Source organism: Temnothorax nylanderi, unplaced genomic scaffold, assembly GCF_030848795.1.
Source record: "Temnothorax nylanderi isolate EJ_2023f unplaced genomic scaffold, tnyl_v1.0 TNYL_tig0013_pilon, whole genome shotgun sequence".
Lineage (NCBI taxonomy): Eukaryota > Metazoa > Arthropoda > Insecta > Hymenoptera > Formicidae > Temnothorax > Temnothorax nylanderi.
The window spans coordinates 686,657-700,449 of NW_027249075.1; the positions used below are offsets into that span (position 1 = coordinate 686,657).

At 40.2% G+C, this 13,793-nt stretch overlaps 1 protein-coding gene across 3 annotated transcripts; it reads left to right on the forward strand.

The window, feature by feature from the left end:
• Window positions 1-1,947: 1,947 nt before the first annotated feature.
• LOC139767949 (baculoviral IAP repeat-containing protein 7-B-like) lies at window positions 1,948-13,648 on the forward strand. 3 transcript variants are annotated; one of them, XM_071697703.1, is made up of 4 exons: window positions 1,948-2,460; window positions 3,242-3,357; window positions 8,950-9,771; window positions 9,925-13,648. In XM_071697703.1, exons 2-4 carry the CDS (start codon window positions 3,277-3,279, stop codon window positions 10,273-10,275), a joined length of 1,254 nt encoding a protein of 417 aa, XP_071553804.1. In that variant the 5' UTR covers window positions 1,948-2,460; window positions 3,242-3,276; the 3' UTR covers window positions 10,276-13,648. The 3 variants fall into 3 exon arrangements, with proteins under 3 accessions (XP_071553804.1, XP_071553806.1, XP_071553805.1); XM_071697705.1 differs by lacking the exon at window positions 3,242-3,357 and having other exon boundaries at window positions 1,959-2,460; XM_071697704.1 differs by lacking the exons at window positions 1,948-2,460; window positions 3,242-3,357 and adding an exon at window positions 7,672-7,799.
• The last annotated feature ends 145 nt before the right edge of the window (window positions 13,649-13,793 follow it).

Sequence of the window (13,793 nt, forward strand, 5' to 3'; positions counted from 1 at the left end):
GTTATGTGTAAGTCACGTTTCCCGTAGGAAATAGGCGGCTAAAAAGAATAGAGACCTACCACAGTCGACCACACAGCGGTGGCCTGCGGGGGCTGCGAGGATGCGTTCGATAAAATTGCCTTCTACTTATTCGTCAAAGGTCGCCCAAGGGCGAAAAAGATTCGCATCTCATTGCCAGATAGAATGCAAGAAAGATGACGATTTTTAGACCATTTTGCCATCATTTTGACGTTATTTTGACTTTATTGTGACTTTCCGTTCTATTTATAGGGCATTTCTCTCGCTCTCTCTTTCTCTTTTGCTGCTTGTTGTGAACGTATAGTCGCGACCGAGTGGCAGCCGCGCTCATTATCGTGGAATTTCACCGCGCGAGCGGCGAGTCGGCCGATGTGAGGCCGCGCGTATCGGAATATACCGAGTGAAATCAGGCGACCTTTCGCTGGCGGCTCCCCTCACTGAAATATATACTAACTTCTATAGCGACGTACGCCGCTATAGAAATTTACGGTATGTGAGCGTTATGAGAGAGAGGAGTCCCATGTTCCTCTCTTATCCTTGTCTAGCTCACGGCGTAGTCAAGATTGGGGTGGATATGGGGAGGATTGAACAGTACAGGCCGATCAAGATCAGACAAGGACGGAGCGATGCTCGAGACATCTTGGAATGTTCTCTCTCATATCGCACAAATAGGCTTAGCGTTGTTATATTTCCCGCCGCCTCGTCTCGCATTGCTCGTGTTAGCGCGCGTGAGCGAATGTGAGTGAATGCCAGTACAAGTTATAACAATGCCAGGGTACCTATTCTTGAAATTGTTATTCATGAAACGAATTCAAGAATAGGTATACCCAGATCCGACGGGCGCCGCGTTGGACGGCCGGACCCGGCTGGACCGTTGTCGGTCCATCAGTGCCGTAACTTCTCGCTGGCGCGCCACGATGAATAGAGAAATTCCCTCTAATCCCCGTCTCTTAAATCCCTTCCAGGAATCAAAGATAATATCATTTTGCTTATTCATCTTCGACACTCACGCCTCCAGGAATTTCCAGAAATCTCCAAGGCAGCTTTCCAGGAATGCGACGTTCGAGAGCATGTCAGATTTTTGGTGTCTATACCGAACGATTATATTGTATTAAACGTTAACACGACGACTGTCGAAATACGACTTAGCGTTAACGATCCACAGACGATCCGCAAGTTATGATTTTTTGCAGGAGGGAAATAAAAAATCTTATTTTACACTTTGATGAGGAATAAATATATAACCGAGTGGCATAAACGTGCCGTTATAAAAATGGCGTCGGGGGACAAAGTTACCTAATTACACAGTGGCAGTCAACGTGTTAAGATATCGTTGCGTATCACCCATGCATCTGTGAACGAGTTTCGCATAGCAACTGGACTTGCGGCAAAGTCCCCTCAAGGTATAAAATTATAAGTCATGTCGAGAACAAAACTTGAGGTAAAATCAAACTAAAGACTCTAAGAACGAGCAAAAATTCGTCAATTCCATCCGCAGTCGATATATCAAGATGCGTGATAAAAAGTTTGTTGTATATTTCATATATATGCTTCATAGATATTTAAAAAAAAGTAAAATGATGCATATATATTTACGAAAATCATGGGCAGAGGGAAGGGTAAGGAATGTAGAAGGGTAAAAATTTCTTTCCGTGGGAACGCGAGGTGCAAGAGCCTTTATCCGGTTCAGGCGGTTCCAGCCACGTCCCCCGACTCCCCACGTCGCTCGCGGCTGAAGGCGCAGCAGAGGCAGCGATGAAGCGGCGGAAGAGAATGTAGATGGAAGGGGGGGCTGAGAATGTTAGAAACCACGGGTACGTTACTGCGACGCAGTAACCGCGCAGTGCGCACAGACGGGTTCCGCGAGATATTCCCCAGTATATTCCCTAATCCCCCCACACCGAGGTGGAGGGCCTGGAGGGGAATATCTCTTTTGCCACCCGGCCGCACCGTGGCATCGCGTCGCGTCGACGCCGTCGACTCGTTGCGGCGTGGCGTACGTTGGCCTCGAAACGGAGAAGGGAGAGAGAGAAGCCAGTCTCGGCCATTGCTGTATTCCTACGCTCCATTCTATAGTATAGTGCGATTGTACGCGCCTGTAGTACGGACCGCGGCTTTGTGAGACTCCACGGAACCAAGTAGCGCGAGTTGCGAGCGATCGTGACGTCCGAGCATACGTTGAAGTGTCGTACGCGTTCCACTGTGTTGTAACCGTGCGAGAAGCCTTGTCATCCTCGCGAGCGCGACGAGCAGCGAACGTCGAACGCGTAAACCCGCTCGATACAACGCAACGTTCGCGACACACAGTCGCGAAACTGAAACGGCATAACCGAGGGTAGAGAGCCGATCGACGGGACAAAGCCGTGCGGCGGAGCCAGCTGCGCGGAAAGGCCAAAGCAAGCGTCGCCGCTCACAGCAATCCGGTCGTCCAAATCGATTCGGGTACGTTTCTTCTGCCTCACGCACGCACCACCTCGCGTCGCACTTTCCTCAATAAATCTTTCCTTGCAAGAAACGCCAGAGATTTTCTATTTTTTCCCCCCTTCCTGTCGCGTATCTCTCCTCTACCATCTGTCCGGATGCTCGCCCGACGGCCTGACGCTTTCACGCGAGTGTAGCGGGGTCACGTATTGTTCACATGCGAGGCTAAAACAGGCTGAAATATTAAAATAGCGTGGATTCGGATAAGGGCAGTTGACCGCAAATAACTGATAAACGCTTGAAAATACGATTCGCCTTGTTTGTTTACTACATCTTTCCTCCCATCTGCCGCTCCCCTCTCTCCCCTCTTCCCCTCCCTCTCCCTACCTCTTTATTGGCACCTTTTGACGCAGTGTGTTCCGCGACGCCGTTTATTATCTAACATTGTTGGGCGGGTCCTGCGTTAGCGGAAAGCCTGGCGATGTAACTAGCGGGGGGCAAATAATTCGTAAATAAAAAAGAAAGGAAAAAAATATGGTAATCAGCGTTAGAGGGATCTTTAGAGAAAGTAGCGGGGAGAATTTGAAACAAGTTAAATGTTTTGCTCTTTGTATACGTCAACATCCTTGGAATTAGATTTGAAAATAATTGTTTTTTTAACTATAAGATTCTTGATCGACGGAGAGTTCGCGAAAAATAAGAGACTCGTTGTCTCAGACGAAAAAAGTCACTCAAACAAACCCAGAATCTTCAAAATTATTTCTACTAAGATTGACCTTTAAAACGAATTTTTTGCAAACAGGATGCGAAATCGAAATACGTTGAAAGAGTCGTAAAATGTCAGGCACTGCCGAAACCATCTGGCGAGCAAAGAATTTTATGAAAGAGAAAAGGAAACTTGAAACTCTCTCGGATCACGTATGTCGGTCTTTGTAGCTATTCTACGCTATATTTTTCGCACTTAAAATGAGATAGATACCTATGCGGTGTCTCAGAAAACTGGTAGAAGCGAGAAGGATGATTCCACATGAGAAAAAAAGTCGAAAATGTGGAATTAAAATTTTTTTATATCCGCATAGACAAATCTGTCGAGAACAGATTTTGTAAGCGTCTGCTAAAAATTTTGTAAATTCAAAAATTCAGCTATTACAGAACAAACTGTCGATTTATTAAATTTATCGCATATAATGTAAGTACACTTGATTTATATCGATGAGTAATCAGATGTAAGAATTAATTAATAGCTGTTAACTAATTAATATGTTATTTCTTATATCAGATTGTATTAAAAAATTATTAAAAATGAACGTTAAAATGAGAATCATAGCACCACAAATTTATAATATAAAGTATAAAAAATTGTACGTTGTCACACGTGCATTTCTTATCTTTCTCTCTTCGTTCCCCCTCTTCCCCCCTCCCCCTCTCTGTCTGCTGTCTGTCTGTCTTTTACAAAAGGTTTTGACGAATTACGAGGGCATTAACCTGTCTTCGTGACTCATGTCCAAAATTTCGGCAACTTAGTTTGGCTGTCCGAGAGCTTTAAACCTTTCGCGTTGAAGGGTCCGAACACCGAACAGAACCTTCCGACGCAAAGGGTCAATACGCAACGGTCAGGTTTGTGGCGACAGAGAAGTTCTCGAACTGAGGCGCGACAAGTTCTGGCAAGTCTGATTCGGGCCCTTACCAGCAATGCCAGATGGAAGACTGAAACAGCACTCCCTACTGTTACCGACCACATACTGTTTACTGATAGCTAGCATCCTGTCCGGTCTGCCGTCTGGCATCCCTGGGGCCCTTACAGTTCAGACCTGCGGCCATGTATTTGGATTTCCAGAAAAGTCTCTTCAGACACTATACCCGCGCTTCTGAATCGAGCTACGATTTCATTCTGTTTTTCTTTTCGAGACGAGATAAGATTAATAATCACGCTCGAGTTGTGACTTTCGATAAGCTTGTTTGTCATATTGCAGATAATCTTTAACAAAAGATAGCGGTATCTAGTAGTGTCTAGATCATTCACTTCTATGTCTTCAACGCGGGAGGTCCGTGCTGGATTTCATTTATGTCTATTAGCTGATCATAGTCAACCGAATTGAGGACTTGTGTGCGGTTTTTTTTTTAACTCGAATCCATTCCGAAGTAAAGATGAAAAATGAACATACGTTAACTCGCCTCGTTTCCCGTATCTCGGGTCTTTCGGATATTTTTATATGAGATTGGACTGAGCGCCAACGACGACAGCTCGCGACCGACGTTGGCGAAATCGGTTGTCGGACGGCCTTTCGATTGTACGCTTCCGTCGCGCCTTGTTGCCAGCTCTCTCGCGGCCGGGAATAATAAAGAAGACTCGAGAGTCCAAAGGAAACGGAGCGCTGCGCGCTGATGTCATTTTGTAATTCTCTGGCCGATAAGTGTATCTCCGCGTGTAGCATGCATGCGCGTGCACTTCGACCGTCTCAATGCGTCATTTGCGATACAGGAGATGTCATTGCAAAACGTTCGAACACGGGCTTTGTGGCATTTAATTCTCAGCTTGATCCGCGGATTGATTTTCGCGATGGCTGACTCGAGTCGCGATTAGCGAGAACGGCGATACGAGGAAACTTTTGTTGAGAAAACATGGAGGCTCCTGGTGAATAAAGCCTTAAGATGACTGGCTCAATAACAAATAATCTTGTTGCACAGTCAATTCGAAGCGCTCGAATTAGTCTGATCGTGAAGATACCGAGGATAAGAAAGAAATCTCTGCGCAGGTGTCTAATCGAATTTTAGCCAAAAGATAATCAAGATCGTTTCAGATTAGGACTGTTCGATAGTTTCGTAACACCCTGTATATCGCGACGGTGTTGCCTCGATTTTTCGGGCGGCGTCCCCTATCTGAGCACGCGTGCCGCGCCTTGACGTCAACAAATAAGGAGAGAAAAGACGCCGTTCCTCTGGAGCGGGACGCGGGGGACACCCCGTGCGGTGGGCGACGAACGAAGGTTAAGCTGCGGCAGTCAGCTATGCAGCGGATGACTCGGTTTCACGGTATCACTGCCGTCATCGTGACCGAGGCGTTTCCTCTTTACGAGACGCTGTCGCTAGCCATGCGAAGTTAGCAGCAGCGAACGTGGCGATCTCGAATACACACGGCCGTAGCAACTTTCCACGAGACCCCGACGGACTCTCGCCGATGAGAGAGACATTTCCCGTTGCGACACGTCTCATCGCAGACTGAATTTATTCCTCGTAAATAAATACCGCGGATTGTCGATATTTTTTAACAGTTTTAACCTGAGAATTCTTAAATATTTTTAACTTCGAACTTTCGTTAAATATTTCATTATTTTTTGAGAAAATATCCTCTCATTTCGCCGGAGCTCTGTGATAAATTCAGAGAGAGATTTCTTTATCACCGCTTCACGAGGAATCCGGGCCTCGACGAAGTGGAGCGAAGATGAACGGGGGGCACACGCGTTGCCAGGCGCTCCTACCGTTACAATTCACTCCGCGCCGCCCGGGTACGCGTCGCGTTCCCGTGTAATGTAATAAGACGAACAGAAATAGAGGCCGTGCAACGGCAACGTTGCATATACCCGGTGTCGCAGCTGACAGCTGTACCCCTTCTGAAGCGCGTTGGTAGTTTCTCGGGGAAGTCGAATTTCTTGTCGATGTATAGCAACACGGCTTCGTGGGTAGATCTACAAATATGTACACGCGAAGTCACAAAATGTTTTTTAACGTATGAATTTGCACGCATATCGGAGGCATATTTGGTGCCCTCAGTCTGAATGTTTGCGCGTCATGACTGTTGGTTATTCGAAAAATTTGTTACATTATTTATTTTTATTAATTATATATTTATATTATTCATTACTTTTGTTATTTATCATTATTATTAATCCTACGTTAGTCGTATACGGTTTAAAATACATTCCAGCCTTAGAAATCTACTACATTCACCGAGTAAAACTTTTTTATCGATCGAGAGCCGTATAAACTGTCTCGCAATTAAAGAACATTTGCTAATTTTTATCTAAAAGATATACATATAGAATGTTATGAATTAAATCGTAAATTCAATTGTATTTAATTGTAAATCATCGAAGAAAATAATGAAAATTGAGATGCAATGTTTGAGGTGTAAAATACATTCCACGCGTGTAATTATATTTAAAAAAAGATCACGAGTAATGTAAAATTAATTACACATTTGTATTATTCATTATTGTTAAATTATTATTATTTATTTTATTGTCATTATTCGCCCGACTGCGAAATATCACCTCCATCCTGCTTCGGGACAGCGTTGCCGTTTCTCGAGTGATCAACGGTCATAATGCGTGAATATTTAGACAGGCGCATTCCCAAGGCATTTATATCTGCACGCTTTCTTTTATCCGTAAACCTGCTGGCGTCTTTTGTACTCCTCATTGGTCTTTTTACCCAGAAAGGAGAACCGGAAAGGGAGTAAAAGAATACCTCAGATATTGTATGATGAGAATATAATAGTTTTTAAATAAGAATTTCTTAGAGAATGGTTAGGGCCACTATTTCCAACGTTAACTTCTAACTTCTAGCCGACCGTTAACTATCGAAATAGCCAACTTCTATTGACTACTCTGAAAAGTTAACAGTCGATTAGAAGTTAACAGACGTTGGAAATAGTGGCCCCAACTTGGTCGTTCAAATTGTCCGAGATTCGTTCGCTCAAGGCGTACATCGCGCAATAATAATAACTGCATTTAACAGAAAAAGCAGCTTAGTGCCTCGTGATTCTTTTCTTTATGAGATCCGGTGACGAGTTAAAGGCAGGAACCAATAATTACGTTAAAGAATCGCTAAGTGCTCACTGAGCTGCTCTCTCTGCTGAACGCAGTGAGAGTCGTCATTCATTAATTTTATGACGCGTTTTTTTTTATGACGTGACAGCTTTGACAGTCCGATACGTTCATTCACTCACGAAATACGTCGAAAGTTGAGAAGCAACTACGATAACCGGAATAATAATATTGAGAATATTGATGTTTGGAGAACACTTTTACTTCTTTACGTGCAATTTTTACACACGTGCGCATAAAAAGCTACTACGCTTAATTGCACGTATGCGATAAAGCTCAAAGCTGTATTATTATTTTTATTTTTTTGTTGCGATTTAAATCTTGCCCGCAATCGCGCGATAGTATAAAAGGCATTATTTTTAAATGGCGACGTTGACGCGGCTGCGCGGCGGGTTTGCGCACTCCAATCTCTAACTTCCAACGTGGACAACGTGTTCGTGTACTCCCTCTTTAAGTTCTCAGTCGATCACGAGATACGAGATCGCTCCCGATAGTCCCGGTTTATCGATGCGGAACGTGGGTTACGGGTTAGATGTAAGTTTTCTCGGTCCTTTTTTTTCCTTCTCTTATTTCGTTCGCGTTAATATAAAAAAATTATATCAGGCGAGGCAGGTGGTATTTTCTACACAGAGAAAAATAGCGTCGCTGAGAATAACAGTTAAAATTTATTCTTACATATTTTTTTGCTCGCTAATAAACCACGTGCTCGTCTTGCCACGTGCGCCCCACGCATGAATCCGCCATGATCTCACGTTGAACTTTCCATTCAGGCCGTTTGATATCTTCGTTACTATATGTAGCATCATAAAATATTTCATAAAAATCATTGCCTTAAAGCCTTGTGTACACGGTACTAGAAATCGGTCCGAGTTTCGGTTTAAGCCAATGAAACTGCTGCTTTTCTGTAAGAGCTGCAAGTTGATTGGCTTAAACCGAAACTCGGACCGATTTCTAGTATCGTGTACACAAGGCTTTACAATATTTTATAAGAATATTTCAAAATTATGTGTTAATGTTTAAATATTACGTATAATGTAGCTACCATTGTCGTCCCATTGGGAACATTGTTACACTTTTTTCTCAAGTATTATTTTCTATAATATAATAATAAATTTATAGTCTTGTAAATATATGTTGTAAACAAAACTATTAGTTTCGACGATATGAGGCGGCCCACACAGCCTGTACCGAAGGTTTAATGTAGGACAGGTGACGTTAAGTATTTTACCAACATAATCTGACTATTGGCAGATGCAAACGCAGATTCTACTCAATTTTTGGTGCCACTCTGCGTCAAATAGTATAACAAGTATGTCAGTCTGTTTGATTTTTGCCATCATATATTTGGTTGACCAACTTTGCTATATATCTGCCAGCGTGTACTTCGAATAATATCATATGTGTCAGATTCTATTTCAAATCTGTAGCCATTCTGCTGACAAAATTAGTAGCAAAGACTTTACAAAATCTGTTCCTGACAAGCTACCTGGCTGTCTAGGCATGTTTGTTAAAATAAGAGAATCCAGTATTGCCTATATATGCTGGATATTGAATTAAATATTAATTAAATGATAATGTATTTATTGTTTATATCGTTTGTTAAGTATATATTGAATAAAATTGTTGACAAATTGTTATTATATTTAAATTTAAGCATCTATTGATATTTATTTCTTCTTTACAGGTTCACAAGGGCATCTTTACAAACAACAAGAAAATGACTGAATGCATCGAACACTACACCATTCCTCAAAGTCGTTTGCCACCCAGTTCACCAATAACGTCTCACTTATTTTTCGACGAAACAGATGATGTCGGTTGTGCCGATTATCGATATGAATCTACCCGGTTGGAAAGCTTCAAAAACTGGCCATGTTTATGGATAAAGCCAGAGAAACTCGCGGCCGCGGGTTTTTATTATACTGGAGAGAGCGACAAGGTAAAATGTTTCGAATGTCAAATAGAAATATGCGAATGGCAGGTGGATGACAATCCGATGGCCGATCATCAACGATGGTCTGGGAGGTGTAGGTTTATTCGTAATATTCCGTGCGGCAATGTTCCGATCGGTACAGATCCTAACACGATTCCGGCACCTGTGCCTAAAGGAATGGATGTATGTGGACCTTATGGTTCTATATACATGCCTTACTCTGGCCCGGACCATGATGAGATAGAAGAAAGAGTGAATTGTAAATTGAGAGGGATGGCCTCGAGACCGAAGCATCCCGAATATGCCAGTTATGCTGCGAGATTAGCCTCGTTCGACAGATGGCCTAAAGCAATGTCGCAAACTAAAGAGACACTAGCAACTGCTGGTTTCTATTATACGGGAAGTGGCGATCAAACATTGTGCTATCACTGTGGTGGAGGATTAAGGGATTGGGAGCCAGAAGATGATCCCTGGGTAGAGCACGCTAAGTGGTTCGAATACTGTCCTTATCTGATTTTAACTAAAGGGACGGAATTTGTAAGCAGCATTACCGGGAGAACGTATGTCGGAGCAGTGAGTATTTAACAAAATATATTTATTGTTATTAGAACTGTACAATTTGTATATTCGTAATAAATATTCCCATCTACTTAAAAAATAATGAAATAATTATGTTGAATGTATAATAACATTAATTTTAAGTTATTTATTTATTTATTTTTTCAGGAAAATATACCGTCTGCAATTAATAAATTGGGTGAGAAAATTGAGAAAGATATTGATGCTGAGAGTATTGCTAGCGGAAGCTCTCAAAATTCGATCTATTCTGAAGAAACTAATACTACAGAAGTAAGTGCCGTATCAGGAGAGGCTAGCAGCGAAGAACAATCTGCCCAAGGTGATAAGCCATGTGACAAGGATGCAAGATCATGCAAAATTTGCTACAGTAGAGAAGTACGGATCGTATTCATGCCGTGCGGACATTTATTGGCGTGTGCGGAGTGTGCGAAAAATATGAAAATATGCGGCGTATGTCGTAAGCCTGTTGAACGTACTGTACAAGCGTACATCTCATAGTGTCTTTATCCATGTGATAAATAATCTGCGGGTTCTGCTGTAAAATTTTCCGCTTATCATCATTATAAAGACTGATACTTTCAAACAAAACTGAATGACAGGACTCATGTAGCATACCGGTCAGCAGGTACAAACTATATAATGTTGAAACTCTCGTTAATGAAACGTTAACTTCACGGTTGTCGTGGTTCTCAATAGAAAGGATTTTCTATTGAGACCACAATTCTATCTCGTATTCCGTTATAATATTAACAAATCGTGAATGTACTTTGTAATCGTTGTAAAAGAAGTAATAGATGTTCCTATATTCAAATATATATACATATATATGGCTATATAATCGATATTGCAAAATTGTTAGTCGGTGTGTAAAACACATATGGCATATCACAAATTTCCATATTTTAACTATCGAACGACGCAAATACAGGAAGTCGTTAAAATCAGAAAATATAGATTGTACCTGCAACGGAACGTTGCTATTTGAACGTTTTCGAGTTTATATTGTTCCCCCAATTCCATATTTGCTGGAAAAAAAAAAAACATTGCGATGTAAGATAAAGATAAAGCGGCACCATTGGACGAGTACAAATAGCAACACGACATGAAGTCTAGTCATTAGTATTATATGATGAGTAATGATGGATAAGACCGTATATATACATAAAAATGTAAGTTCCGAATATCTCAACATTTAGTTTATGATTTCGCCTGTATAATTGAATGTTCATGTGCAAAAGAGAAACGAAAAGTCCAACATAAAATGTTAAGAATTCGCTATAAGTCTAGCTAAGAGAAGGGCAATAAAGTCCAAATCGTGGTTTTTGACGCGCAAATATTTGTATCAATATAGTTTGGTCTACAGTTTTTCACAGGTGCATTGGCTCAAATAGTTGAATTCATTACTCAATAATAATTGCAATTTTTGCAAAATGGTACATGACTTTCAATTTGAGCCAATCTACCTTCACACTTCAGCTTTCTAAAAAATTGTCGGGTATCTTGTATAATTATTTTTAAAATCGCCCATAGATGTATATAATAGTCTGAGCATTTCCATTGGAGAGCTTCTGACAAGATCTGAAGGACAAATATGTTTGCTGAGATTGTTTCTCCATCTTTCCTTCTTCCCAAAAGGTTAGAAAAGGAAAGCGTCTCAGCAAGCATATCTTTTGTCCGTCAGATCTTGCTAGAAGCTCTACAATGGCAATGTTCAGTCTATTATATACGTTTATGTGATCGCCAAACGTTTCGATCCGTATTGAATCTTCCTTAGTGGCAAATTGAAGAGCAATATATGTTAATACAAATATTTTTGTGTCGAATATTTGTGGACTGGCTTTATTAGCATTTCTATTATAAATTAATGAAGAAATTCAGTTTAATCAGCCTGTTTTTTTTCCTAATTTCTATTGTAATCTATTAGACATGCTTCGTTGTAGTTTATACATATTAATGTACCGCAAATTATTAAACGCATTATTGTCCATAAGTGTAAAATATTTAACTTAAACATAACAAATCTAAGCACACCAGGGTACGGTTGATAAAAATCAACCAGTGTTGATAATACAAAATAGACGCAATGTTCAGTTTCAAGGCTCTCGACCTATCGCTATTACGGATCTGGCAACGTGAGATAATCTTTTGACCGTCGATAGAGGGTACGTTCCACTTGGAGCTCACAACGCTCGTGAGCATCATACGTCCTTGTTTGACAAATAACAAGGAATAAAATGAAGAGCGTTGCGAGCGTCAAGTGGAATAATTGACAATTATTATCTTTAAAGCAACGTAAGAATTTGTTGATGTACGTGTTGTGTATCATTTCGTATAGGTAATATGGCCAATAAATTGAATTTAATCTAAGATTAAGAAACAAAGAACTTTTAGTATACTCGATAATACATAAAGGATGTAGCTCTTATGGCTGCATTGGCGAATGTTTATAAGTTGTTTCACATAAGATTGCTATTGCATCAAATAAACCTCAGATTTGGTCATTCTACGTAAAACCAAAGTAACAAGGTAAAAAGAAACAATCATATACAAGTGGCCCACAATTATATAACTGAATCGAGTTCCTAAAAGTAAAAATTCTATGTTTATATCCACGCATCGACTAATCGATTAAATTAGAAATTTTGAAAAGATTCGGTGTATATGTATGTACACTACCCTTCAGTGACCCGCCCTATCCTGAGATAAGGGAGGAACATGGAAGCCTAAAGACGCTGTTGGTTGTTTCTATTAAAATCACTAGAACTTTGGTATTTTCCCCCTTACCTCGGGAAAGGAATCCGTTGACGGGCAGTGTACACATACACACATACAGGGGATAGGTAAAATAATGGTGAACACACACATATACGAACTGGGAAATACACTACAAAGTGTTCACGTTATTTTATCTATCCTCTGTATATAATACTTTCGTAATCTTTTTAAACGTAAATAACTTAATTAGACCAGTACAGGAATTGCATTTTAATGTCTAAAATATATTTAATTTATCTGCAAATATTTTTTGTATATATTAGGTCTATTTAAAATAAATTAGCGTATTCACACGTAGAGGAGTATGCATATAATTTTTAAACGTCAGCAACATAGCGGCTTCACTGAGCTGAAATTAGCAAAGTTATACACAATAGATACACACATGCAACCACATTTCAAGGATAATTCGTAGAAAGAATGCAATATTGTATATAATTCTTGTTTTTCGAATTATTTTCCCGAAATAATTTTAAAACGGAACAACATTACGATATCTTATTTCGCTTTATTTCGCGAATGTATAATTAATATACGGGGACTTGGTATAGAAATGCACGTTATATATATATGATAATCGTCTGGAAAATAGGATTCTACTAAGTATAATAGTCGTTCGGTATATATGATCTCTTTTGCGTTAACGAAGATGAATTATAACATTGTGTGTTCAATAATGGGTGGAAACGAGACCAAAAATTTTGCGTTTTTATGTTGCGTAATTGTTTTCCTAATAAATTTTCTCCTTGTAATTACGTTCCCTCTGTTCAAAGTTATTCTGTTCTATCAGTACATCGTTATATATGTATACACTTATACATCATATAGTATATATATATTTTTGTATACTTATTTTTATGATAAATGTTTATTTTTACATCACGAATGCATATTTATGGCAAAGATATTTTCGCGTTTAACACCAACTTCCGGATATATGGCGTTTTTTTTTTAGATATCTGCGATAAAATGCATTTGTGACAATCGGTACATGTACCCTGGGCAAAATAACTTTGACATAATACTGTACAAAAAGTAGCGATATACACATGTAATGATGACAATTATAATACGAAATAAAATTTCAAAAGAGAAAGACTGTTGTTTTTTAACGGCATTCCATGCGCATGTGATCCTTGCATGTCCACTTAACGATAAGAACAGCGTGATAAAAGGAAACGGCACGTGAGTTAATTGCGTCGTTTAACAAATAAGAAAAATAAGTTATCTCTTCTTTTGTG

Coding starts and splice junctions, on each gene's coding strand:
- LOC139767949 (XM_071697703.1), top strand. CDS start 3,277: ATGTCAGGCACTGCCGAAACCATCTGGCGAGCAAAGAATTTTATGAAA. Junction 3,358..8,949: donor TTGAAACTCTCTCGGATCAC/GTATGTCGGTCT, acceptor TCTTCTTTACAG/GTTCACAAGGGCATCTTTAC. Junction 9,772..9,924: donor GGAGAACGTATGTCGGAGCA/GTGAGTATTTAA, acceptor TTATTTTTTCAG/GAAAATATACCGTCTGCAAT.